At 40.8% G+C, this 27,942-nt stretch overlaps 1 protein-coding gene across 4 annotated transcripts in view; it reads right to left on the bottom strand.

Annotated features, from left to right (window-relative positions):
- Positions 1 to 27,942, bottom strand: part of VPS13D (vacuolar protein sorting 13 homolog D) — an 85,531-nt gene that overhangs the window by 10,491 nt on the left and 47,098 nt on the right. For all 4 annotated transcript variants that reach the window (XM_069874838.1, XM_069874841.1, XM_069874839.1 and 1 more), the window contains 7 exons: positions 27,742 to 27,891; positions 26,806 to 26,902; positions 25,033 to 25,181; positions 22,500 to 22,634; positions 21,992 to 22,159; positions 10,653 to 10,785; positions 9,241 to 9,436 (listed from right to left, as the gene is read on the bottom strand). In XM_069874838.1, the coding sequence (XP_069730939.1) occupies positions 9,241 to 9,436; positions 10,653 to 10,785; positions 21,992 to 22,159; positions 22,500 to 22,634; positions 25,033 to 25,181; positions 26,806 to 26,902; positions 27,742 to 27,891 (1,028 nt within the window). The remainder of the gene's footprint in view (positions 1 to 9,240; positions 9,437 to 10,652; positions 10,786 to 21,991; positions 22,160 to 22,499; positions 22,635 to 25,032; positions 25,182 to 26,805; positions 26,903 to 27,741; positions 27,892 to 27,942) is intronic.

Here is a 27,942-nt window from a genome sequence, read left to right as displayed (position 1 = left end):
CATCGACCGGTGTTCAGCATCCGGCACGTGCTCCACCTCTGACTGTAAGAGCTGGGCAGCAAAGGAACACTTTTTCAAGCCCTTTGATATTATCAAGCTGAAGGAGTTAACAGAATGTAATACAGCCATCTCAGATTCTAATGTCTCCCATACTCTGGCTGTGCTGATCACAGAGCGATGACTGGAGTTTTCACCCCAAAGTTTCCTGTCTCACAAACATGATGAAAATTGCTCCCATTCACCTTCTGATTCAGTGTAAAAGATAGGACTCGTAGCAGGGATTTCCTGCAAACACCTATCTAAAAAAACCACCAGCTGAACATGCCTTAGTGAAGATTAAAGCGCCCAGAGCTATAATGTTACTCTGCCTCAGGGCACTCTGCAAGGTCTTACAAGTTTTGAGCACAGTTTGCTGGCAGGCAGAGCTTAGGGCTGATTTCTGTGCTCCTGTTTGAAATGGTACCATTAAACCCCTCAAATGCTGGCTAGACGATACCCACTTGTCATAAATGTGAACGTGGTCACTTCACTACACGTGTAATGGCAATGTCTCCCTGTTGTATGATATACCTTTCTGGGAAAGATCCTCTGGGGAAGCAAGCAAACCCAGGGCCCCTGCACAGCACCAGGACACGAACTGAGAGATGAGCTTTGATGGCTGCGTGCATTTTCTCATCAGACGATCCTTTCCGTGCCTTGCAGTTGGTTCAGCGAGGGCTGCAACAGGCACAGCAAAAGCCTTCTCACACAAAAAGCTACTCAAAGTTTGTTTTGATTTTTAAAGTTAGCAGTTGCAAGAACAATTCAAATGAACTGGCTGTACTTACAAAACTGATAAAGAGCGTTCCACATGTTAACAGCCACATTAGGTGAAAAAATTGTCTATAAAAATACCAGCCACATGCTAAATGAGGTGACATCAAGGCAATAAATAGCTCCATCTGTATGAAAGAGTTTGCAGAACAACCCAGAAGACGTCTGTGAACAAAAAAGCAACTATGGATGAAGGACTGGGAAAAAAAAGGGGGGTATTTTTTCTAAAGGAAAAAAAAAAAGATCAGTTTTACATATTTTTCTCAGATCACTTTATAAATCTGCTGCACATTAGAAATCAGACACACATGTATTTTTTCCAAGCAAAGAAAGTTGAAGGTTTACATTTTTAACAGCGCTGTGACTATTTCTGAATGGCAGCAGTATATATTACATGCAGTGTGAGAGGGTTAAACAGGACAGCCTCAACTCTTTATAAACTTTTGCCCTCTGGATATGTACTCATTGGCTGCTGTACAAGACTCGAGCTGTATTACACGCCTTAACGATATGGTTCAACTGTCGGTCAGGCTCGGGGCCTGGCAATAGGCCAGACCGCAATCAATGGGACACAAACCTCCCCCTTTCAGATCATCACGAAGGCTCATATTATCTCCTTTTTGTCGTGCTGGTTAAATTTATGGAGCAGAACCCCGAAGCTGCATTCCTTGGCTTGGGCCGGCCCACGCGGGCCTCCCTTTGTTTGGTACTGTAAGCGAGGCGTGCTTTGGAGGATTGCGGGGTTGTTAGTTCAGGCACTGACTGTTTGCTCATGACTGAAATGAAAAGAGTTCAGTGGAAGGGCAAAAGGACAGCACAAGTGTAAAACCCCATCCCAGCAGGCCCTGGGCTCCCAACGACGCACCGCGGGCTGGGACCGAACGGCGAACCTCACCCTGAGCGGCAGAGGATGGAGTCTGTCCTGGCACCGGAGCACACGCTTTCCCCCACGCCCTCGAGCACACCTGTAATTGCTACGTAAATACCAACCTTAAAATACTGCTTAGAAGTGGTCTGAATTTTAAAGCAATGCTGTATATTTAATCTGAAAGTCAGACCTGTCAGCACAAACGGCACCTGTCCAGCCGCAGGGTTTAATATTTCTACCATTTTAAACCTGTGGAGCAACCTCCAAGAACCTGATGCTGTGATATTTATGCTTGGGAGGAGGATGTAGCAAGTAATTCCTGGAAATACAGTATGTAGAGGAGAAATGATTTTCATTTTCTGTATAGCAGGCATTTCCTACTTCTTCATACTTGGTCTCAGGATGGAAAAAGTCCACCTCTGGGTATGCTTAGATGCTCTCTGCTCAAAGCTTTATTACTGTGGTAACTAAATGCCACTTCTTGATACAGGTCACAAAACTAAGTAGGTAAAGAAACCTTTAATGTGATCTCAAGGCAAAATCACCTAGAGAGAAAGCAAATGGAAAGACAATTTGGAAGATGCTATTCCAAATACAGGCCAGAGAAAACACCTACATACAAAACCCGCAAGGACTTTCGTTGATCATGCACATCATTTAAGGCATCCACATACTTATTTTTCAGTCAGAAAACATTTATGCTTCCCTTCAGCGGTACAAGACTTGTAAAACTCATTCCCAGAAAGCTGCCCCAGACCTGCTGTACCAGACTTCACCCCTTGGCACGAGGAGCAGATCTTTCAGGACGTGAGGTCACCAGCCACTGCACTGGCGAGCAGCGCCGCCACTTGTGCTTTGGAAATGAATCAATAAACAAAGGCTATAGTCCTGGTGCACTACACCAGTTTCATCTTTCTTACTATTTTTATGAACTGAAAATACTAGTAAGCGGGCCAAAAGATATTATAAAAACCCACAGAATGTGTATTAAATTATTTTCAGTTCTGGGGATCAAGCCCGGCTGGTTTAATGCAGTCAGATGATTTGTCCCGGTACATTCCAACAGACACGTCTGGTTTGAATAAAGCTTTTGTTCCTTTCTGGTTCGCATACACTTTCAACTTATCCCACCTAATTCTGAGCAAGAAGATTTGTGAATGGAAATCGTGAGCACTTTATTGCCCGCTCTTTGGCGACTTTCTAGTTTGTTCTGCTGATGCCAACGCATGAATATGATATTTTTCTTTTTCAAAGTCTCTCCAATTCTGCTCTAGGGGATAGCACTGCAGAAAAGTTACATCTGCAGCTCTCTCCAATTGTTTCAACCCAAGAAACCATAGAATACACTGAAACAGCAGCATCGTTTAGCAGCACGCTTTCTGAATCACAAAGGATCTAAAAAACACGAGCACCAGCAACAGCAACCACACAGCACAGTAAAGGTGCTCCTTTTATGTTTTAGCCTTGATGTCCAAACGCTTCTGCCGAAATGGAAGATAATTAGACAAAATATGCAGGCCCTAGAAATATAAGTATTTCTGAAGGGAATAAAAATTTCTCCTTGGCCAGACGCATTAATTTTGGTTAACAGCTAAATACTGTGAACTGGGCACACAGAATTCCACTTTGTGGAGCAAATGCAGTCGTCTTAACTGTTATTAATCTGTAAGCAGTAGGAAAAAAACTGTGGTAAACGCAACAAAGGATTTACCAGTTCTTTGCAGAACAAAGTTCATCATTGCTTAAATTTCCAGCAGACTGGAAAACATCGGTCACCTATTGCGAGCATCAGCCTACCCCTCCGAGCAGAAGCATCCTCTGCCTTCACACGTGTCACATTTGAAAGTGAGCAAATGTCATACCGTGGTGCCTTTTCAGCCATCTCGTACCAGACCGGCTTCACACAACATAATGTTTTTCCTCACACGCTCACACCTTTGCCAAACCAGTTCCTGCACACAATGAAACGAGGCTCAGTCTGGTTCCTGTTCTGCCCCAGCCACAGCAGCAGCCGTTTAACGCAAAACCTGTGCAAGGGTCACTCAACACAGTACCCTTTAAGCAGTGATGGGAACATAGCAGCCTCTGGTTGTGGCTTCTCAAGGCCCTAGTGAGGATTTTGGTCTGGTAGAGACAATCACAGTAAGAGCTCTATATTCATTCATTCTATTGATACTGTTTGTTGCTAATAACGAAAGGACATTAAAGGAAAATATAATTCCACGTTACGCTCAACTGACTACTCAGCATTACTCGCTTGAGTATTTTCCACTTCCACCCATCTGTTCTCCCCTCACAGCATTCCCTGTGAGTGCCTTGGTCCCTTTCTGTCCCTTAACCACCAGTCTGAATGCATCCGGGGTATCTTCCAGCCCTCAAAGGTCAAATGAAACACTAATGTGGTGTTTGGGTTTTTTCTCCTAAAAACTCCTGTTACTTAGAACCACTCGTGCACAGCAGATATGAAAGTAACAACATCTATATAATATTAATTATGTTGCTGCTGCTGCTGCCTTAAACACCTTAAACTCCTTCCAAATGTTTAAACCAAGTCAAGTTCTAAAGAGGGGACATAGTCAACCAACTGTAAAGACAACTGATTTCACAACTATTCCCAATATAACCAGTACCACTGATGCAGATTCCTAGCAACAGCCTCTTGGAAACTGTTCAGACACAAAGCAAGGCATTGGCAGTAATGCATAGAAAGGCATTTTCAGTTTTACAGCAGTTTTGGGCTTAACTCTACTACCCCTCATTTCTAAAGGCTGACTTTAGGATTAGTGCTTGCATGAGCACGCGGAGGTGTGGCAGCAGTGAAATGCTGGAGGGCAGTGCACTGCATCCTCAGTTCTCAAGGTTTTAGGCACCGCAGAAGAGTAACCACATGCCTCAAGTGCTTGAATTCCTTCCACAGAGCTTTAAGGGGAAGCAGAGCGGTGGGGTGAATACGCAAAGCAAACTTGACAGACTTCCAGTCAAACAGAACCATTGCTCAAGACTGTTCTGACCAAAAGCCCTACTAGTTTGTGCTGTACAGCACATGAAACTTATTTCTGTGCAGTCTAGGGAGGACTGCATGTCTTTTTAATCCAAGTCATGTCTTTGGAAAACAATCCTGAGTAAGGCCAAGAAAAAATATCACACATTCTATTAGAAGCCAGAAAGGTGTTCTGGCAGTAAGGAGCACTTTGAGTAGGCAAAAGGGATAGAGAACCATTTTCTTTTCCGTCTTAAGGGTAGCTTCATTTAGTTAGAAATCATTTTAGGTTTTAAATGGTGGATTATTGCCTCTTTCTAGCAAAAACACTAAAAATTAAGGTCTTGAGATGAAATTACTGGTACTGAAGAGGTACTGCAGTTTGAGGAACTCCTTCCCCCACAACGAAATCTACACTCGCTCAGGCAACATCCACTGAAGAGCAGAACAGCATCTCCAACAGAGACAAAGTTGCCAGTGAGAAATTAAAACCTAATAGAAGAAAAACAGCAGGTGAGACAGGGAACAGAAAATGTTGAAAGCAGGGGGAGGCGTCAACTGAGGTGCTGCAAAACGTGTGGGCACAAAACCAGGTTTGCTTAACTTCAAGGATCTACTAAAAGTAGCAAGTAAAATTATATTTGGAGAGGTCACACTAAAAGGCGTTTAAAACTCCAGTGAGGGTGGCGAAGAACTGAAGAACCTGAAGAGGTCAAAAATATGGCAGGAAATGAAATGGGATTCAACCTACAAAACTGCAACCTGGTTCATCTGGGGAAAAATAATCCAGAACACAAATACTAAATGACAAGGAGATATTTGCAAAGCAGTAAAATGAAACAAAACATTAAAAAAACCCACTCCTGGGGGAAAATAGCAAGCAGAAGACTGGATATCAATTTGCAATGTGATATGGCAGTAAAACCAGCCAGCAAAGTTCTGGATGACTTGCAGAGCACAGCTTGTCACAGAACAGGGATACGACAGTCCTGGGGGGAATTTCAGAGTAGCTCCAGGACAGCAATGGAAGAATCTGTGTAGACTAAAGGCAGAAGAATGAAAACCCATAAAATCAAGTTCAACAGTGACTGAGGATAGTAGGTAGAGCTTACAATGAGAAAAAGGCAATGTCTACAGCCATTTAGCTGGGTGTAGGGGTGAAACGGACAAACTTGCTCAAAAGAAAACAGATCATGTGAGAAGACAGTTTATTATTAAGAGCTGTTATCCCACTGGGAAAAAAGAGGAAAGAGGATATGAAGGAAATCACACTGCCCAAGTCTTTCACAGATTAGACCCATGAATCAACTAAACTGCCCTGTATGCAGCATTTCCAGATTAACACAACACAACAGATACTGGGCAGTAAATATGTTTTCTTTCTGGCTTCTAGGAAAATCTAAGGAAGAGCTTACCAGAGGAACAACGTCTCCTTCACCAGAGTTGGGGCCCGTACAGGACTGACACTACTGTAATGACTCTTGAAGTCCAATCTACATCAAGTCCAAGATCAGGACAGAATGTGGGACACATACAGAGGTGATAAGGTTTAAGCAGTATTTATCTATAACACTTGAGAACCTTGAGGATCTACTCTTTGTAGTACAATGCCAAGTTGGTGTTCTGTACAATCGTGTACGTGTTTTCATCTTCTCAGTGTCACTGACATTCACACTCTCAACTCCACTGACTTTGCCCTTACAGCTGAAATCCTAGCTAACAGAGATGGATGCAGAAAGGAAAAACAAGAATTACAATCACCTGCTGTTGACAGTGTCTAAAACTTTGCAACCTCACTGCACGTTTCTGAGTGATGGCAGGAAAAGAGGTGAATAAAAGAACAATGAGTGCAGACTTCCTTCCAGGGGAAGCACATTTAAAAGAATCACATATTTACATAAGACTTTCCTGTGACCACTAATGCCTTGCCAGTCTCCAACTGCTCTGTACCAATACAGTCTTGCTCAATGACAGCATTCATTAGACTTGGGTAGGTCATGACATTATCTCCTAATTTTCTCATTATGACTTTCAGAAAAACACACAGACCCTTGCGGCAACAGTTCAGGAATAATCTTTAACTTGCACTGACCTGGCAGAAGACGCAAGGGCAGTTTTCTGCACTCCCTGTTAAGTTATACACACATCTAAATATAAATGTTCTTTACTTGTGCTGCACTAAGACTTAGAACACGTTTCCAGGAGAGCGCTTTCCAAGCATATCTAGAAACATAACAGCCTTCCTGTTCTGAACTGGTCTTTAAGACTTTTGGCAGTGTATGACAAATATGGAAATAATCAGAACCCTTCTATGTGACACTGGAGTACTTGGAACACAAAAAACCCACTCAGAAAAGGTATCAAGTCACAGGCATTAACTGTATATAAATTAGATGTGCACTGCTTTGTCATCAACTGTTTTATGCTCTCCTTTGCATTAAAAAGTAGAAGTACTAAGGCAGCTTTATTCATAACAAACAAGTGTAATAAATGCTATGATTACATAATAAGCAATGAGACTCGCCTTGAAAAAGCCCAGCCTAAAGTCAGATTTAAAAAATATTTTCTTGCATTTAAACCACAACACCTTTTAAACTGCCCCTACAAGCTGCAAAGCCATCATCCGCGTTTCAGACGTATTAGTTTGCTATGCTCCAAACACAGGGTTTGGGCTCACTGCAGGAGTCCCAGTACAAATCAATGTATTTTGGAGCCCAAAGAGACTCTCCCTGCAGCACGATCCCAGCAACACGAGCTACAGAGGCTTCCTCAGTGTGCTGTTCAATTCAGTGACTGTGCTGGAGTTTGAACCTGCCATCTAGGAGACACTACAACCTCAATTAGAATTCTTCGTCTCACTCAAAACTCATCAAGTGGTTAAAGTCAAGCAGCTTATATCCAGACCTTTAAAAAAATCAGCTACATAATTAAAAAATCGCAAGGGGCCTAAAATTCACAGTTCCACACCATGCCATATAAACATAACTGTCATGAGCTGGCTGACTCGACTTTGCACGCATACAGGAAACTTGAACATACGTCGTCAGGTCAAGGAGGCTCTTGCCACGCTTATTAACTCTGAGTCTTTAATTGTTCAAAACTACACTTGAAATCAGTGACTGCCACAAATTCGTATTCATCAGGATGAGCTGTTTTTGTGTTCTTAGCTTGGAAGAGTCTACACGGCCCAGCACGCTCAAACAGAATATCCAACTGGAGCCAGCAGCTTGGGTTTGGAACGCTGCTCTAGTCTGATTCCAAACCGCACATATTTGAACAGTTAACAAATGCAGCAGGGGGATATTGGTACACATCAGCCTGAAAAATGTACAAATCCTTTGTTCTGTTAGGTTTTTTTTAATACCCCTGAAAGAATAATTTGGTTGTTTCATTATATAATCACATAAAAACACCCTTATCACATAAAACATTGAGTGCAGGGCTGCTACAGGTGGTGGCGTGGTTTCCTGCCCCCCTCTGCCATTACCTATATATTCCCATGTACTTTTGTTTATCTAAAAAAACTTTTGATCAGATTTTGTAGACTGGAGAAGTGCAGGAATTGAGGAAGGCTCCTCTTTTGGGTATGTTGTTTTGGTTGCTTTTTTTTTCTTTTTTTTCCTCCTAGGAAGTTGCATCTTTCTTATCTGCCTCAACCTCAGTTAACTGGCAGTTAATCCATTAAGTGGCAATAATGTCACAGGCAAACACCTGAGAGGAGGTTTGCTGGAGGCCCAACCTTCTCCAGTTGCTATAAAATTTACTTTAGGTTTTCTTTCACTTAGCCCGCAGGATCTCACATGCGTACAAACAGAACTTCTTGGCATAGCTCTGTCACATCAATTCAACCCTGCACCACAGAGAGCAAAAACGACCTTCTCTCAGAGCAGCCTTTTAGAACTCAGCCCTTTCTCCCTTCCACATTCACAGTCAGTGCTAAGGAACATTAATTTACTTTAAGCATGATCAGTGTTATTTTGCAGAGATCCCATTACACCAGTAACCAAACGCAGGAAGGCAGCCACAGCACAGCCCTAATGCTGAACACACACCTGTGTACAGGCAAAAAGAGACAGAAAGGCAAATACAACCACACTTTTTGTAAGTGAGAACTCTTGTACAAAATGGAAATTAGAAGTTAATGACGCTACATTGATGCCAGAACTCTTCAAACCTTTGAAGAACTGCTTCTTTACACAACTAAATTGAAACTGGAGGTAGCGCAGGAAAGACTCTTCCATTTCAACTGCGCTTAAGAATTCTGTGGTGAAAGTCAAATCTCATTTTATACAGCCTTTTAAAAATTTTGCCTTAAGCTAATGCAGAAGCTTAATAATTCCTATTTCATGTTGCAGCTTTTCTGTGCAAATTTCACTTTTGTTATAGTACCAAGAAATGCATCTGTTAAAGAAAAAGCAAACTGAATGAGAGGGGCTACCTCACTAATAACGGCTCACAGTAAATTTTATTAACTTATTGTTTCTTTAGGTATGGAAAGATGATCGGATCAGAAATCTCAACATGTACAAATACACATTTTTTCAGTATTATTGATCAGCAATATAAAATGCATACTGACCTGGGGCCGCTTAGAGTTGCCGTGTCCCTCACTGCCTGCGCAGTTTCTGATGCGAAATCCAGAGCTCCAGCCACAGGTTTGGTTACTGTGCCAACCAGCCCCTTCCCAAGGCCCGATATGAAACCGCTGACACCTCCTTCGGTTTTCACACCTTCCACTGTTGAAGTTATTACACTTGTCAGTCCTCCAATGATACCTGGCGAAACAAAAACAGCAAAGTAAGCCACAAGGATTGCCTCTAAAAATCACAGAGCCTTGTCACAGCGGGTGCTCCCTGCCAGAGTGACTTACTGTCAAGGTCGATAGAAATGTACTGGGCATTGCATGTAACACAAAAACTGCTTCACCAAAGATTACGTGGGCTTTATACTCTGGATATGCAGTACACACACGCATACACACAGACAATACTGTCCCACAGAAAAAGATTTTATTAATTATTAAATATCTATATCTTTTCCTATTTCTGTACTACTTCACTTTCAGCAGTTTACATGAACGGTCCCCTATCTCTTGCTGAGGTGAAATGGTCACTTACAATGCGACTGACACATTTCAGATTTCCTGCATTCCTACCAATATAATTTATATCGGCCTTTTCAGCACACTGGTGAGAGAGAAACCTCTCTCCTGATCCATTTAAGTACCTACAAGTATCTCTTCATGCCAGAAGTCCAGCCTAAAGACTTTTGCTCAGCACAGAGAAGTTTGCCACGTTAGTGGAAACCAGATTATCTTTACACAGGCTGCAACAGTTGCACTACAAGAATGATATTTAAACAAAATGAGTCAAGATGATGCAAAATATAAATATTTGATTTAATCTTGGCTTGTATTGATTTAACTTTCTTCAACAGATAAATCATGAACTAAATTGATGTGAGATGCTGGCCACATTAACACCAGTCCGCTGCCTTTACACAAATTCAGTTCTCTAATTCTCGGTAGACATGAAAAACTCAAAACAAAACCACAAAATAACTCAACTGGTGAAACATAACTTTAAACTGACACAATGATTCTGAGGAAACTCAGGTTCTTGGAACTGAAAGCAAACATAAGAAAGCTACAATCCAACCATAGCCATTTTTATTTTAATGTCTGTTGCTCAAAAAGACTGCGTGGCTATTTTATGACTCTACAAAGAGATGGAAGTTTTGGATGAACTTGCTATGAAATTTCATTTTAATTTGCAAAATCTCCTTCTACTGACCTCTGAAATGTAGAGTCTGTCAACATAAAAACCAAACAATGCCCCCACACCAACCCACAAGCATTAGACTTCAAATATAAAGCCTATGATAGCCCTACTTCCCTGCCTTCGAATAACCACCACAGAGCAATACGATTCTTTTCCATCTGATCATTGCTATTAGGAGAGAAATTAGTTAAAAGTTACAGCTAAGGGTTACCATGTGCAAGTCCATGGATTCCAGCTACGAGATGTTCTCCACTAGTCGCAGCATGGTATCGGATGTATTCTCGTTCCGTCTGATGTCTGTTATCCATTGTCTTTCCCAAACCATCTGACAAGGTCCCAGCAAACTGTAATAGAATCACAGAATAGAATCATAGAATCACCAGGTTGGAAGAGACCTCTTGGATCATCGAGTCAAACCATTCCTATCATAATAGAGCAACATTAGCCTTTATTAAAGAACAAAAGGTGTTTCTCTGATGCAGGTTTACAAATTCCTAGATTCTAATTGTGAAATACAAACTAGCTATTTTGGTTATGTTTAGCTGCTCATCTTCTGTATTTCCCTCAATGAGCATCAGCATTCTTACAGTCTTCTCCTTTCACTAAATGAACAAACTTTTTCCCCCAAGGATAAGTTCTTGCTTTGGTGTGGTAGCCTAGGGCTGGGGAGTGTCCCAGGTGCCACAGGATCACCAGCCATCCTGATGGCTGCAGCACTGGTGAAATCATCGCATGCTCACAGCTCCTCTATGACAAGCACCTCATTGTTTAAGCACCGCGTATGGGCACTGCCCTTTCCATCGCTCAGCTTGGCTTTGTTGCATGTACTGTCTCCTTCGCATCCGCATTAGTTACGGTAAAAAAACCAACGTGACTGTGGTGCGCACCAGAAGATAACTAAAGCCTAGTGTGCAATTCTGCTACCAGAATAGACAAACAATTAATTTAGGTGCTTGATACAATGACAAAGTTCCTCTCCTTTTTCTGCTGCTTTCTCCAAGGCTGTGTTTCTTTTCTACTAACGACACGATGGCCTAGTTTTAGCTCAAAGACAAACTGGTCTGATGGCTCCAATTATCTAAACAACTAGACTTTAACAACATGAATGAAAATTAAATCCCATGACCCTTCTTGCGACTTGATCATATGGACACTAAACAGAACACGGTGACTGCAGACTGAATTACTCCTGACCTCTTTGTGAACTTAATTGTTATTTTTTTTACATTAGCACAGAAATACAAACCAACCTGCAGCTATCTACTAGCCATATTAAAGGTTGTTTTTTTTTTCAGGGCAAATATCTTGCTTTGAGAGGCTTACAGTATTTGCTATAAAAATGAAAAGGCTCACTAGGCCCTCCAAATTCAAACCTCATTCAGGAATCTGTCACATTTTGAAAGCTACATTAGTGCATGACCAGACAACCAGCCAGCAGGAACAAACCCCTTATCAATACTGAATATTGGTGAGCTCTCCTCATGGCTTTGGCTTCGCCCCAATGCCCCTGTGTAAACTGGCCAGCTCGCTCCACTGTACCAGCCTGCCAGTCTTTCCTCAAATTTTCCTCCCTCTGTGAAACAGAATCTGACATCTACTAGTCAATAATAACTCCCTTTTAATTTAACATTAACACTCAGTTTAATACTTCGCCTTATCCTTTCTGCATGGACATTAAAAGGAAGGCCTCATCCACCTACATTCACAGAAACCCCTAACTTTTTGTCCCCTAAGCAGATGGTCTTTCCTGCATTTCCTATCTACAGGGGACACTAACCATTTCTTCCAGGTCTACACCCTAAAGATGCTCAATCCCTGGTTTCCACCCCACAGTGGTTCATAGACTATGAAAAGCTACCAAGTGGTATTGACCACAAGCAGCAAACGTGACCCGCTGCACTTCAATAACCCAAACCTACGTGGCCAAACCTAAACTGATTCCCCCTAAGGATGGTGAAATACGACTTTCATGTTCTCCTCCAAATTTCACAGGCATCAGCTACTGTGAACACTATCTTCGAAACAACACGTAAACCACCCTCGGCACCCATGACTACCGAAAATGTTATTACACTTCCACAAGCCCGGGGCACACTGGCCTCAGCCGCATCCGCTGTACAGTCAAGTACACAGATGAGTCATCATGTCTTGTTTTACCTTTCCCTACCCTCTCCAATCAATACTAACCATCTACCACAACCTACAAAACCAGCTGAAATAGTATCTGTACAATCTACTCATGTCCGGGGTTTTTTTTTGTGTGTGTGTGTATATATATATATAGTGTGTGTGTTATTTTGTTTTTCTTTTTAGAGGCTCAATAATTAAGGAAGTTTTGCCACAAAACCTTTTATCACTCATTATGCATCCTTTGCTGTTTTGAGCAATAGAAGAAAAACAAAAACACCCATATACAGTGTTTGCGAATCGGAGCTGCTGCCAAACAAGAAGGCTTCTGGGGCACAAGAAGAATTCAAAGCAAACGAAAACTAATTCTAGCCTTCGTACTGCATGTTCCCTCTAAGCCAGATGCATCAAGCACACAGCATGGAAATAAGGTTTAAGTAATCTTTTAAAGTCTTTTTAAGCTCTTGGCACTGCCTGGTTCTCTAAGGACATCCCAAAAGGATAAATACACAATTATGACTTCAGTCCAAACATTCCATTGTAATTCTAGCATCAGAGAATGGTACATTTACAAATATTTCTGACAGAGCAAAGTGGAACGTTCCAACATGGAATTTTAAGGGAGAAAGTGATGAAATTAAATACAGGTCAGATATAACTTCTGTGCAGACCTCAAAATGAGCTGCATTTAAATTAGAAATCACAGAGTTTACTCAGTTCTCATCTTTGCTTTGCAGGACTCCTTTAAAAAGAGTTTGTGGTTCAACTCCCTTCACCTTGCTGCTGCCACCACCACCTTTCAATAAAACCTTGAACACCAAACACTGATGATGTTCACACTTTAAACTCCAATAATAAAAACTGGATCTGAGATCAAAGCACATATTTAAGTATGTTATTTCAGCAAGGTAGAAAGAGTATTTAAAATGTATTTAAGTCTAATGCAAGCTGTGAATTTTGTCATCTTCAGTTCTCACACGCATTTTCCAAAACAGGAAAATCCCTAGCACAATGATTAAAGGTCATTCCACAGTTTGAACAGTAACTCCCCTAAATATGATTAACTGTCTACGTGAAAGAGAAGAGCTGCTTATCGCAGGAAACAAAGGCTGTATAGAACAAAGAACAGGGATTATCAGAGGCCTGAATGTTAGTTCTGCTAAATCCATTCTTCCTTATGGTTTTAAGCAGGAACATTGGGTTTGGAACTTCCTTTTCCTCACCTTTGCTACCTTGACATTTACCTTCTTTCTGATGTACCAACAGAAGCATCACAGTGCAGACGGCTTAAAAGCAATAAACATCCTGGTGCATACTGTGACTCTAACAGTAAGCTCGTAACAAATATATATACATATACAGTAAATATTAGCTAGAAAATACTGACACTCCCCATATATTCCTGGATAGTACAAAGTGTTTTACGCAGAACATTATTTTTACAAGATTTTTAAAAAATACTACTACCCTGTCATGTTAGAATGAAGCAATGATCCGTTTCTTTCAATGGTATCTAAATACACTTAAAATAGAATGTCACATATTATATATATATATATGTGTGTGTACATATATTCTTTTTTAAAACAGTGAATATAAAACATAGCTATAAATTACATAATCAACTCTGACAGATTGATAGTAGCCTCTTATTTCTAATGCTTTCTTTAGACTTGTGGTTTTGTTTTTTTTTTTTAAAGAAACTCTGCATTCAATGCAGGGTTCTGTTCTGCTGAACAGAAGTTTTGAAAGCCCTGTTCTGCCACGTGATTAAATCCAATGGGCTATGACTAAATGCTTAATATGTATCTGTAAGTTTAATCCCTTGTGGTTATTTGCCTTCTAGCAATACTGTTAAAAATCACCTTTATTTCCTACACCTCTCCAGTCTGGTGGAGATATTTTTACACTGATTTCTGATGGGAATATACAACGCTTCAAAATTAAGCATTTATTTCACTATATGGGGGCAAAAATCTTCACAGCATACATCTGACAGGCTAAGCATACAGACATACACTGCTGCTAGGATTCACCATGGTTTGAAGAAGTTTTAGAGCAGTTTGCAGTCTTTAAAGCTTGCTGTTATTCTTTTGAAAGTGTAAAAAGAAAAAACAGCAAATATTCCTGGATATCCATAACATGGAGGTGCAGTGGGACAGATAAAGTCGTCTGGTAAGCTCTCCAGCCTTCCTTATTTTTATTGCAGCGTCTCAAGGCTGTATTTAATACATTTTTGCAACTTACGAGACACGTAACTTTTAGAGCAGCTTCTTTATTAATCAATAACTGTGATGTTATGGAATGAAAGCACTACATATTTAATTTCACAAACTGGATGCCAGTAAGCAAACAGATAGCACAGCTTTACCCTCTCACATCACCACGGTCAATCATGCATTACACTGGGACTTAAATGGTTTAAGTATCTAAAAAATAGCAGGTGTTTGTCAGGTTTAAAAGGCCTGGCTGTTCAAAGCTGTTCTACAAAATATTTTTACTGTGGCTTCTGTCAGTCTCTTAAGAATTCCTCAGACATTTAAGTTAGGAACTTTGCGAATTCAGCTGAATTTATAAGCTATAGGCTTGTATGCTTCCCTTTAGCCATTAACACATCCCCAGCTCAAGCGTTAAATACAATCCTGAACAGACAGGACGGTTCAGGCTTAGCCCAAAATGCATTTAAACCGAGTCAAGCTGTACAGAGAGAAATCATAGAATCATAGAATCATAGAATAACCAGGTTGGAAGAGACCCACCGGATCATCGAGTCCAACCATGTGTGACGTGTAAATGTGTAAATGTGTAACGGAGCCATGAATGGGACTGCCAGGCTCCCAATTTAGAAAACACTGAATCAGCAAAACACTATAATCAGCTTCTCATTTTAAGAGAGACATAAACTTTGACCCTCTCTAAATTACTGACAACCTAGAGGAGGCAACGGCTTTTCCCACCGAACCGCCGCGTTTCTTGAGATTCTCCACAGCGTCCTCCGTATGTCCCGTAAGCGAAGCGAAGGAGCTTTAATTAGCTCACATCCCATCGTTAATGGAGCTCCCTAATGCGTCTTGACAAGGGCGTGCTGGCTGGGCGATGCGCAGCGCCCCGATGCTGCCGCCGGCGGGTTCCTGCTGCGCGGGGTCGCTTCCCCCGGGCCCTCCTGGGAAGCCACCCCAGCAGGTGCCCGCTGGCAGCAGTTTTGGGTTACAGGGCTGAGTGAGTGATCCCGGCAGGAACCGCCGGCTGTTTGCACAGACACGGAAGGCAGCAAAAGTCCACAGCCTGAACTTGGAATGACCCCAGCGGCAGAGTCACGGCGGGTTCAGCCGGAGGACAACCGCCTTTATTAAACAACCAATACTCCAGATAACTCCCCTCCCCCAGCTGCAGCCCGCACAGAGCTTTAAGGTCTTTCCGTTTGTTTATTTTCTGGAAATGGAATTATTTGCCCTCCTCCATTCCTCTCCTTAAAAACCCTTCTATGTCCTGAAAACCCAGGAAGAAGCCTAAAGACGTCCAGTCGTTCCAGAGTCAATGCCGAACACTGAGAGGGGCAGAGCTACCTTTGTCTTAGAATCATAGAATCACAGAATTACCAGGTTGGAAAAGACCCACTGGATCATCGAGTCCAACCATTCCCATCAAACACTAAACCATGTCCCTCAGCACCTCGTCCACCCGTTCCTTAAACCCCTCCAGGGAAGGGGACTCAACCCCCTCCCTGGGCAGCCTCTGCCAGTGCCCAGTGACCCTTTCCATAAAATTTTCCCTAATGTCCAGCCTGAACCTCCCCTGGTGGAGCTTGAGGCCATTCCCTCTCGTCCTGTCCCCTGTCCCTTGGGAGAAGAGCCCAGCTCCCTCCTCTCCACAACCTCCTTTCAGGGAGTTGGAGAGAGCAATGAGGTCTCCCCTCAGCCTCCTCTTCTCCAGGCTAAACACCCCCAGCTCTCTCAGCCGCTCCTCTTGTCCTCCAGCCCCTTCACCATCTTCGTTGCTCTTCTCTGGACTCACTCCAGAGCCTCAACATCCTTCTTGTGGTGAGGGGCCAGAACTGACCCCAGGATTCGAGGAGCGGTCTCACCAATGCCGAGTCCAGAGGGAGAAGAACCTCCCTGGACCTGCTGGCCACGCCGTTTCTGATCCAAGCCAAGATGCCATTGGCCTTAACAACGCTGTTGATTTTTACTTCCCTAGGGCATTCCTTGGGATCCCAATTCCCTGGGATCCCCAATACTTGGGATCAGAAAGAACCTCCTATGTTAACCCCCCCGCCGACCCTGAGTCTCCCATGTTGCACTGGTTTTTGAAGGAAACCTCACGCCTGCACAGGGAACAACCCTGGGAGGACGATGCCTTCGGATCCACTGAATCCCCAGCACCTCTTGTCACAGCTTTGGAAAGCAGCTGGGCCATCTTCCGGAGACACAAAAATACTACCTTCCCTCCTCTGGGATACACAGCTAAAGAATTTCAAGTTGAAATCTGTACTACTGAACATATTCTACGCAACTGCGTAACTTAGTATGTACGGCAGGAAGGTGCAGTCGGCCCTTTGTCAAGACTGAAGCCATTAATTTCAAACCCACTCCCCATTTTCTCTTCCTTCAGACGCTAATGGTGATGCACAGGATGTGTGTGCCTGCTTTCACTACACATTAGCCATTCAAAAACTAGGTTAAGATCAAATTTCATTTAATCTTGATGATAAATGCCTTTTCTAATTTCACAGTTTATGATTTGGCAACATTTTGCATTTTAAATTCTCCTTTTTCAATTTGATTCCCCAGTGAGTCAGCAAAACAGGAGCACTGTATTTCATTTTGCAAGAAATTCATCTGGTAAACCCCTTCAAAATAAAGCTGTAGAGCAGGTGTAGAACATGAAGCTTCCTAACACCCCTTCCCTTTTCTTAAACATCACAATGCTCACTTGTAGATCTCTACGCACACCTCAGCACCTCCCTGCTCGCAGTTGTGGGGCTGTTGCAGGATCCTCATTGTCAATGGAATATTTTCTCCTGGAAGAGGCTCATTCAAAGCAACCAGCAGCGTGTCAGTTTGGTTCTGAACGTACATATTTAAGGCATCGAGCCCAGATCAAAACAGTTCTCCCTCTAGAATAATTTTTGATTGATTTTAGCCATACCCACTTCTCCACATAAAAACACACTGTAGTCAAAGCACGTTCATAAAACACAGACAAGAATTTGTAAAGCAAAGGCTGAACGTAACATGAATTGTGAAGGAAACTTTCAGCCAGGATGCCGGCCACACACATTTTATGCCATGGTACAAATGCAAAACAGGCAGAACAAAATAATACTTCAAACTTCTCAAAGACAATCCTTTATCCCAAAACCTCCTTCAAAGATACTGATCACAGATACCAGATGTTCTGCACATAAGAAGTGACACTTTCTATGGCTTCTGATCGTCACTAATTGGCTACAAGGCTTGCTGCCTTTTAAAACTGCTCGGGGGAAATGGCTCCTCCCAATACTCAAATTGTCCGCCTGGGAATTTCAGTTACTTTCCATCTCATAATCCGCACATTTTCATACAGATTCTCACTGCTCAGCACTTAAATCTGCCCAGGTACTATCAGTCTTTGAGTGAAATGCAAGCTAAACTGGAGATGACCTGAACTCCTTGATACTCTCCTGAGCAAAACACCACTAGGTGTTTCTTTCTCAGGCTTCACACACCAAGGCTTCTGTCAGAAGTTCCCTGTTGCCAAGATATGACTTTTTTTCCCCACTATTTGAATTGTGTTTTGAGCTAATATTCCTAGAACTGCTGAGTTTCTGAAGATGCAAGAATGCCAGTTGTTGGCGCTTCTGAATGATACCAGAGTGGTTGGTTACATAAACTAAGAAACTTTAAACAAAAGGGAACCACCAGCTTTGCTTTAGAAACATTTCCATCTGCTCCTGGGCAGAACCTGTTTAAATTGAACCAACTGCCTGCGCTCCATTATATCCACTTTTCACCTTATTTATTGCCAGTTTTGTTAAAGTTAATGTTCATACAAATCAAACACTTGTTCATGGTTTGTTTTTAAATAATCCTTTTATTACTTCCTCTTCGCTTTCCTTCAGTTATCTTTATTTTTCTGTCACTGCCAACCACTTGAGATTCTGCTTTGATTTATCTTACACTGAGAGTTAAAACTCCTATTTCCTTTTGTGTTGTTTTCATGATCCTTTGCTACACATGTCCCCATGCCAAACACTCACCTGGAGCAATATTCATATCCTGAGTAATCTTACTATTTTCTTACCTGGTTCCAACACCCTACCTCTTTTCATCTTTATGTTAATCACTCAAATGCCTCTGCTGTCACTCTGAACGGAATAAATACTGAGAGTGGAAGTCCCCGACAGTTCATTTGTGCCTCTTCCTCAGCTATAACAGAAATCAAGCAACTCCTCTCTATGTAAGTTTTGGCACCTTAAGTGCCTGCTCCCAAGCCTAAGGAAGCTCCTTCCAGCACTCAGCAAAAACCTAACAAGGAAATGTAACTGTGGCTGATGGTTTCCCTTTCCCTAAGAAGCCTAATTAAATTTCTTACTGTAAACTTCAAAGTTCAATATGAAAATTAAGCTCATTCAAGAAGTTGATTACATTGTGAGTGTTTTTTCCAGGAGGAAGGGAGGCCCATAACCATTATTTCCTATATAAATATATCAATATATCTATCTACATATATATCTGCAGAAACTAAGTCTAGCTGCAGAGTCATAAAAACTACATAATTGTGTTAGTAATTCATAAAAGATAACAGAATTCCTTGTAAGGGTCAAAAGAATCAGACAAATTAAATACACTATTGACGAGCTGATTAATCTTTTCAGTCCACCAGGAGTCTCATTATGTCAGCACAGCATCTATTTGCCACTAACAGAAACAAGCATGCTTAACGTTCCATTTGGAGAATATAAGCCACAGAACATTTTTGCTCAGATGCTGATTCAGTGTTCAGTATTCATTCCTAACTGAAACACCTTCAGAAAGAGGAATAATTTAGGATTTTGTGCTATCTCATACCTAAAGGGGGAAATAAAGTGTGAGAGCCAAGAATGCAAGACTTTTCTGCTCATATGGCAACTATAGAAGTCTCCATTCAGAGGGAATGAAATTCCCTCAGGTGTCTATATTTAGGATCAAAGAACTTTTTAAGATACAGAACTTGGAGTCTCCAAGGGATAAAAACTACAAAACTGTCTGTAGTGAACTTTATTTAACCTAGGCTTTTGTGCCAACTTAAATACACTGCAGCTCTCTGCTTGAGAGAAGGTATTACCCACTGCATGTTCCAAAGTGCATGGAAAAGCCATTACAGGGACAATCAACAGAACTATAAAATGGAAAAGCAATAAAATGACAGAACCAGATACAACTCAAATTGCTTACTTTTCAATTTAGTCAAGCAGCATCACTTTTAAAGTGATGATGACAGCCATCTTCTATGAGCAGAAATAAGATCCACCCTTTTGAAGGAGGATTAATCAAGGAGTTCTGTAATGTATTATTAAGCTTTCCTAAAGGATCTAATCCTCTGCTTGTCCTGAAAGGACAAATGCATAATCTGTATAAAAAGTTTTTAAAAGGGAACTGTGTGAGACTCGGATTGCAGACGTTTCAGATATATCAAGGAGAAAGAAAAAAAATACCTGGGAAGACAGATAAATAGTACATAGGGTGATTTTCAAAGGTACAAACGGGAAGCAGGCACTCAGCTCCTGTTGAATTTTGAAAGAAGTTCAGCATCCAACTGCCCTTCCTCCTTTGAAAATCTTCCTTCAGAAAATCCTCAGTTACAAATGACTCCAAAGTTCAAAGAATGACCTTGCCCTTGTGGGAAACGCAGGAAGGCTCGTGCCTTTTAAAGAAAGATTTATGACACTGGTGCTGCAGATGTGACTGTGATGAGGAAACAACACTTTATAGAAAGGAAACTCTAAAGCAACACACTCTATTGGGTGGAGTGGATGGGTCACCAGAGACTGGAACCACCAGTAGAAGGCATGGAGAAAAGCACTTGTTTGCACAGATACTGCCTGACAGAATTCTGCATGTCTTCTTCAGGACTGCTTGGGTAACTTGTACTTGCAGTGCTCATAATCACAGATTCACTAGTATGGGATTGAGACAGGAATAGCAGCAACTTGGTATTTTGTTTGAATTTCTTGAAATTGTCCAAAGTTGGCTGATGCTGGGAACAAGGTAATTATGACAGAGAAGGTGCGAGACATTTTTCCTCACGGTTCAGCTGCCTGGGTTAGATATCCTCAGGGCTATCAGCCTGATGAGGGACTGAGATCTCTGTGGCAGCTGAACGAGGTTTGACAATGTTAGTTTTCACCTATCTGTAATTATGAAAGTCTACATTTCATCTTTCTCATCTTCTAACTTACCTTTCCTCACTAATGTGGGGGATAAAGTAGATTACCTTGCATACAAGTAAGTGGAATAGGTTGTAGAAGGATGGACCATAATGACACACGTGTACAAACTTATCAGTTTGGAAAATGAACCTAATCAGAAGTAAAGAATTTCCCCTAAAGCAGATTTTAACAGCAGGTCCTTATGTGGAGAAGGCATTGTTCCAGTCCTACCTGTGATCACAAATCCCATTTACCGCACATGCTGACATACCATGCGTGTAATGAAAAATAGTTCAACACTTTTTTATTCAAGCCAACACATGTTTGTTCAGTATAGACCACGATCAAAACCACTTCCTATTTTTGGCTGCTGTCTCAGATCATACCTTTCTCAGGCACTAAATATACAACTGAATTCTTTCAAACGTTATCAGCAAGGACAAAAATATGTTCACCATGCAGAGACCTTGGAATTAAATTAAAGATAAATATGTAGCAATCTAGGAATTCCTTACTTTGTTGCTATGTGGCATAGAAAAAAAAAACACCAAACCAACTCAAGCGTTGGCGTAATAATTGATATTCACATCAGCTTAATCACTTTCCAAAATAAAAGGCAACAACTCTTCCATACTAAATAGCCCCTTAAATATTCCCCACTCCTATAATGCTCTCTCTGTGTATGTATTATATAAGTAACACAACAGAACTTTGTTCAATCACACACAGGTGACGATGCCCCATTTGAGCATCATTTTAATTCTCACTCTAGCCAACCACTGCATTCAATCTGCAAAATATATGTGTATCAGTAATCAGGCCTTGAGTGGCTTCCCTGACTCCTGCAGGGTTTCTGGTACTCCTGAAGCACGTGTCTAAAGCATTTTAAAGAAAAAAAAACTACCCTGTAAACACAATTTTTACAAAACAAACAGGACAGAAAGTAATTTAAAGATGGTCAATAATTCTGTTTTTCTGTCTCTTGACTACTTTTTGCTTATTCTTTTAACAAACTTTAGTATCATTATCATTACCTTTGCGGCAGAGTTGGATACTCCATGCGTGACGTTTCTTATGAGACCACCAACATTGCCGTATTTTATAAGTCCAGTAACACCTTCCGAAACATCGTTCAGCAGACCCATAGGGTTGCCAAGGAAATCCACAGAACCCAGAATCCTTGCTGCCTGACTAAGCAGCTCCTGTAAAATCAGCAGGAAGAACCGATGACTTGTGGATCACATGGGCATCAGCAAGGTTGATTAGAATAAAAAAACCCCATCCCACCCACAACAAAAGCATACAGAAATGCAAACAGTTTACTGAGGAAATCAACACACATCTACCAGTGAGATCAACAATAATTTAATCTTAAAATGCAATATGTTCTTAGAAGCACATGCTGCTATTTTTCAGTGTACCAAAAAATACAGCACAAACATTAAGTAAATAGTCAGGAAAGAGTTCCTCCACCCTCAGAAAAGAACTCATCACCCAAGAGACGTTTGGCCTTTGCCACAATAAAATCTGTGTGACACTCACCTCTTGGAAGTGTTTCAGGATGTCATTAATGATAAACTCCTTAGTTTCATATGGATGGACCCTAGTGAAAGGATCCAGATTAATCACAGCATCTTCAAATCGAATCAGAGGAAATCCCAGCGTGCTTTTCAATGCCTAATTAAATAAAAAATATTGCTTCTTTAAGTTTTCTCTCTACTTCTCATTCACAGCACCCAATAAATAAATCCTTAAATGGGAACAAATCAAAACGATATGAATTTCTAGAGTAGTTCACCACTGCCATGTAGCCACTTTGATACAGAGGGTAATCGCTCCATAAGTGACTGATTTGACTTTTAAGCAATGATCAGTTATTAGAACTTCATTTCTTCAGTAATTAGGCGGTCATTAAACACTCTGATGCAGTGTTTTTACACTTGATAGAAACATTTCAAAACAAAACGTGTTTTAAGATTCCAAATGCTTAGCAGTTTGCTCTAACTTCTCTAATGTTGAATTAGACCAAACCCTAAACGAATTTCCTTGATATGCAGCAAAGACAAAACTGGGTATTCTCCACCCAGCTGAAGTTCTGCGAATGGATTAAGGGTCAGGATGAGCTGGATAACATACATAATTTCCTGCAAGCCTAAGGCTCATGATGTTGTCACTGAAATTCTTCAAACCAGTCTTTTCAGTTATTCTCAAGGAAGACAACTAGACAGCCCATGGGCCATCTAACCTGTACCATCTATATGTAAAAAACCATATTTAACGTGGACAAGCCATACACTTATATATACACACACACATCAGTAAAATCATTTTGGAAAAAATAATAAGAAAACTATTCATTCAAGAAAGAAAGATATCTCTTCTGTTTCAGGTCTTGATAATGGCATGTGCACAGTCACTAACAGAAAATCTGAAGAAGGCAAGAAGCCTGAAAGTCGTGGAGTGCCTATGTTAATCACTAAAGCCTGCATGTCAGTAATAAATATGAGTTTTTCTGCCATCTGCAGGCAATTAAGGTAAATTGCAGGTCTGACTTACGTTTGCAAGTAAGCAGGAGCTATTTATTTTTTCACTGAACGGATGACTAACTAGAGGAGTCCTCATTATTCACTGGGGTAGGAAGTAATTTCCTGTTTAACTATCAGATATTATACAAGGCAACTTTGTTAATACTGGTACCTAATAAAAATAATCTGTCTACACCAAATTACCAGACAGCAATGTCCAAGCCAGAAACATTAGAGGTAGTTAGAAAACCTTCTACAAAGGCTCTACTGTGATTATTCACTCCCTCCTACCCTGAACTCTCCTGTGTTACAAAACTGAATGGAACTCTGTCTGCGAAAGTTAATATACAGTATACAGTCAGTGACTGTTATCATTAGCGGGAAAATAATGTATACGCCAAGTTTTCTCTTGGGAACAATGCTGGTGGCTGCCAAGACGTATCCATATGCAATCATATACCCGAGGTGGTAGGAAATCCAAACAGAACAGTGCACATTACTGGTTTCTTAAAGGCACTCACAACTAACTGTTTTCTCTCTCTAAATTAGAAGTAATCAGGTGATAAGCGTTTTCACATTGAAGCTAAAGTGCAAATGCATTCAAGACAAAAGCAGTACAAGAACGCAGGACTGATGACATCCTGGCTCACCTTGGTATATACCCTCATTCCACAAAACTAAACAATTTTAAAAGCCTGTACATCTTAATGCCCATAATATCAGGGGCACAAAAAAGCCTGATCAGTGCCTCAACGTCGTTTGTTGAACCCCCAACGAGAACAGGCAGCAGCTCAGTTCCTCCGCAGTGGGGAGGGTTTTTTATGGGTTGGTTTTGTTTCATCTCCCCCGCCTTGGAGGAAATGAGTCGCATTAGCTCAGAGGGAACTGAAATGTTGCTGAAGGCTGCCACTTATCATGTCCAGGAAGGTCCCAACACACTGGGAACGCTGAATGAGTTTATCTTCTTGTTACCATACGGAATCCCTGATTCACTTGAACAGCTAAGCCAGACATTTATTACTACGTGCAAAGGACCAGATCTCCCACCCAAGTCCTTACTCAATCTGAATTCACTTTAATATTGAACCAAACTGCACAGTGCTCATGCAAGTCCTCCAATTCCAATAATACAACATTTTTTTGGATGAAAACACTCAGCTATCCTGCATTTCTGCTCCCTAAGTTGAGTAACTTGCTATTTTTCTTCACTCTCACCTCAGCCCTCCCATGTGACAGCTGTCCCCTTTAACCTTCCCTACACTACCAGTAACATAACGAAGATCCTTCGTGAAGCAGTGTGTTATTAGATGAAGCTGGCCATGCTTCAACTGAAATTAGAAAAATGAAAGAATATCACAGAAAAGACTGGAAATTATGGAAACTAAATAATAGAAGCTATTGGAACTTCTATTATTTGTAACTTAAATAATGGAAGAGTAAATGGCAATTAATATTAGTAAGTTGAAGCTTCTGTTCCCTTTTCCTCCTACAATAAAATCTCTTTATTCCTTTGTTATTTATTTGCCCACTCTACAAATGTATTGTCGTACCTTGAGATCCAAAGGTAACTTGTTGGAAGTGAAGACACTCAACTTTATTTGAGGCACACTAATTTTCAGATTTTCAAAGTAGTATCGCTTTTGTCCTCCACCTTGTTCAACAGCCTTGTCATGGAGGTTTTCATCATACTTTTCAACCTCTGCATCCAGACAAAACATAGGAATCAGAAGAGATTTTATATAAATAAAGATGGGGTTATGAATTCATACTTTCTAAAGAGTTATTAGTTTCTCTGTACAAGTAAAAGGCTGTGTTGACTGTTAGTGTAGCCAGCAAAATTACTCATGCCTTGTGACATGAAGTAGACCTTCAAGGCTCAAGATTTTTTTTTTCAGATAATGCCTGCATCTCTGAAACCTGAATATATTTGTAGCTAGAAAAAGTCATCCAAGTTTAAGGTATTTGAGCTTTTAATCTCGTTTCTAATGTATCTTGTCAGCATACAGAAGCAAGGCTATACAAACATAAATAGGCAACATCTCCTACTGTTTCACATTTCCCTGTCTGCTTTCTCTACACTTCCTTACAGGCTCAACTCTCCATAAAATGTACAAAGCAAACAAAGCTGACAATCTTTTCTATTGTCACTACAGAATGGACAAAATGCCTACATGTAAGACACTCAATAAATCAACCTACATACAGAGTGAGTCAAACATTTTCATATGGTATTTGTAACAGCATCTTGGGAGTGTGAGGATGAAAGATGACAAAGTCTTATGAACTGAGGCTAACAATTAAACATGCTGAACACAAACGGTAAAATAATTTTTGTCTGAAGCTGGGATGACGCCATCAGCAGCAGTGACTAATCTACAAAGAGTAAGCAGGGAAACAAAAAAACCAGCAAAAGCATTGGGGTGAACAAAAATAAATGAAAAATTAGTGAACAGCATAAAAGCCAAACTCAAAATGGCTATTTCTTCTTCATTGCTACAAATCTGAGTCTTTAAGTCCTCTGTGAAACTGGGGAAAATAATACTCATATTTTTTCAGAGAGAATTCAGAAGTTACTGTGGATCAGCAAGACTCCAAAGCATTGTTTACAGGCCTGCCCACATTTGGAATTATGCCAAAAGTGTATTTTTTTTTTCCTGCAACAGTTATTTTATCACCCTACTACATAACAAAAGTGACTCTTTGAATTGCCACTCCACAACAGACATTTTGGAAAGTTTCCAAAGTACAGGTAAGCCCTACAGTAGAAGGATTAGAACATCTATGGGATTAGAAGACTCAAGAGTTCTGTCTTGCCTCACTGAACGAAAGAAATCTTGTGTTACAATTAAAGCCAGGGATACGGATGCCACAACTAAAAGGTCAGACAGCCAAAATTTTTGTTCAGTTAAGCAAGAGGAACTGCCCAAGGAACAAATGAACAGAGATGCCATTTCTAGCCTGGGTTTAAATAAAGAAACATTACTAAACAACATGGTTTACTAAATTAATCACACAACTTATTTTTTCCCTGTTTAAATGAATACGGGAACTGAAGACGAATACTGAACTTCCCATTGAAGCTCAGCTCTGGCCTCTTGTACTAGACAACAGCATGTGACATGGGTCATTATCCAAACTCCGGAACCAGCAGAAACACACATGAACAGCTTTACGGGGGCAACTGGGACATGAGCTTTCCAGCATTCTGTTCAGAGGAAGTTTCTGAGCAGCCAAGAGGTTGCTAGGTATTCTGAACTTATTTTATATAGAAAAATCATATCTCTGTATACTGTAAAATTGGTCTTTGTACTTTCATACTCTACCTGATTCAGACTGGTCATAGCCAAAGAAACTCAACAGCTTCAGAAGTAGTTTCTCCTCAATCTGAACTGTGAACTTTCGAGCAGTGATCATCAGATGCTACAAAGATAAACAAATCTCAGTATACAGCATTAACACTAGAAACATAATCCATGTAAGTCAGTAAATAGGACAATATGTTCTACTTAATGGAATATTTTCCCTGGAATGGATTCATAGTAAGATTCTCACCTTCAAAATATTTAGGTAGTTTTCTTCACTTAAAGTTACTCACAACTAGTGATAATTGCTTCAGGATTTTTAGAAGATACTCTGCTTCATTACCCAATACTAACACTTCAAAACCTGATGCTTTGCTGTTTTTCAACACCAAAATCAGCCTTTTTTTTCAAAGCAGCATCAAAATCCGTGGTTAAAGTTTCTAAGTGAGAAAACAGGCCTTGATAACCAACTCAGTTTTGCCCTCAATGCATACCAGTTGGTGGATAAATTTCCAAACAATATCAGTAGTACCAGTAGTGCAAGTACACAAAGGAGGGTTTATGCTGCCAGATAACAGCTTATCAGAGAGAATAACCTTGCCTACAGCTCATGAAAAGCACAGCATAGATATTCTGGTTCACTATGCTATGACAGCAACTACCTATTCCGAGGTGAGAAGAATTAGCTTGAAAAGTGAGGTCACAGACATGAACAGAGGTCTGGCCTAATTTGTTTGGGGTTTTTTTTGAACATATTTATTATCCTGTTCATCACTACCCTGTGGCTTATAATACTATGAATATGAGAAGGTGAATAAAGCATCCTTCAAGCCTCAGTATTAATTTGGTAAAGCATATTTCACAAGTTATTTCACGCAGACTACTAGTAAAAATTAGGAACAGAAAAGATCATCCAGAGCAATACTTGCATGGCACCATCAAAAGATTGTGGTTTACCTTGTATATATCAGTCAGTGCATTTTTACTGGGAAATTTCATTGCGTTTACTTGCACAGCAGGAGCAGTGTCCACGGGTTCATTTTCACTCATCCTGGGCGTCAGAAATAGCATAAAAGGCCTCGTGGTGCCAATAAGCTGGTTGTCCACCTGAAGTGGAACAGACAGGCAACAAAATCTGAATAGGTGACAATAAACAGT

This window comes from Phaenicophaeus curvirostris, chromosome 22 (assembly GCF_032191515.1).
Source record: "Phaenicophaeus curvirostris isolate KB17595 chromosome 22, BPBGC_Pcur_1.0, whole genome shotgun sequence".
In the NCBI taxonomy this organism is placed as follows: domain Eukaryota; kingdom Metazoa; phylum Chordata; class Aves; order Cuculiformes; family Cuculidae; genus Phaenicophaeus; species Phaenicophaeus curvirostris.
This window is presented reverse-complemented; position numbering and strand designations above follow the sequence as displayed.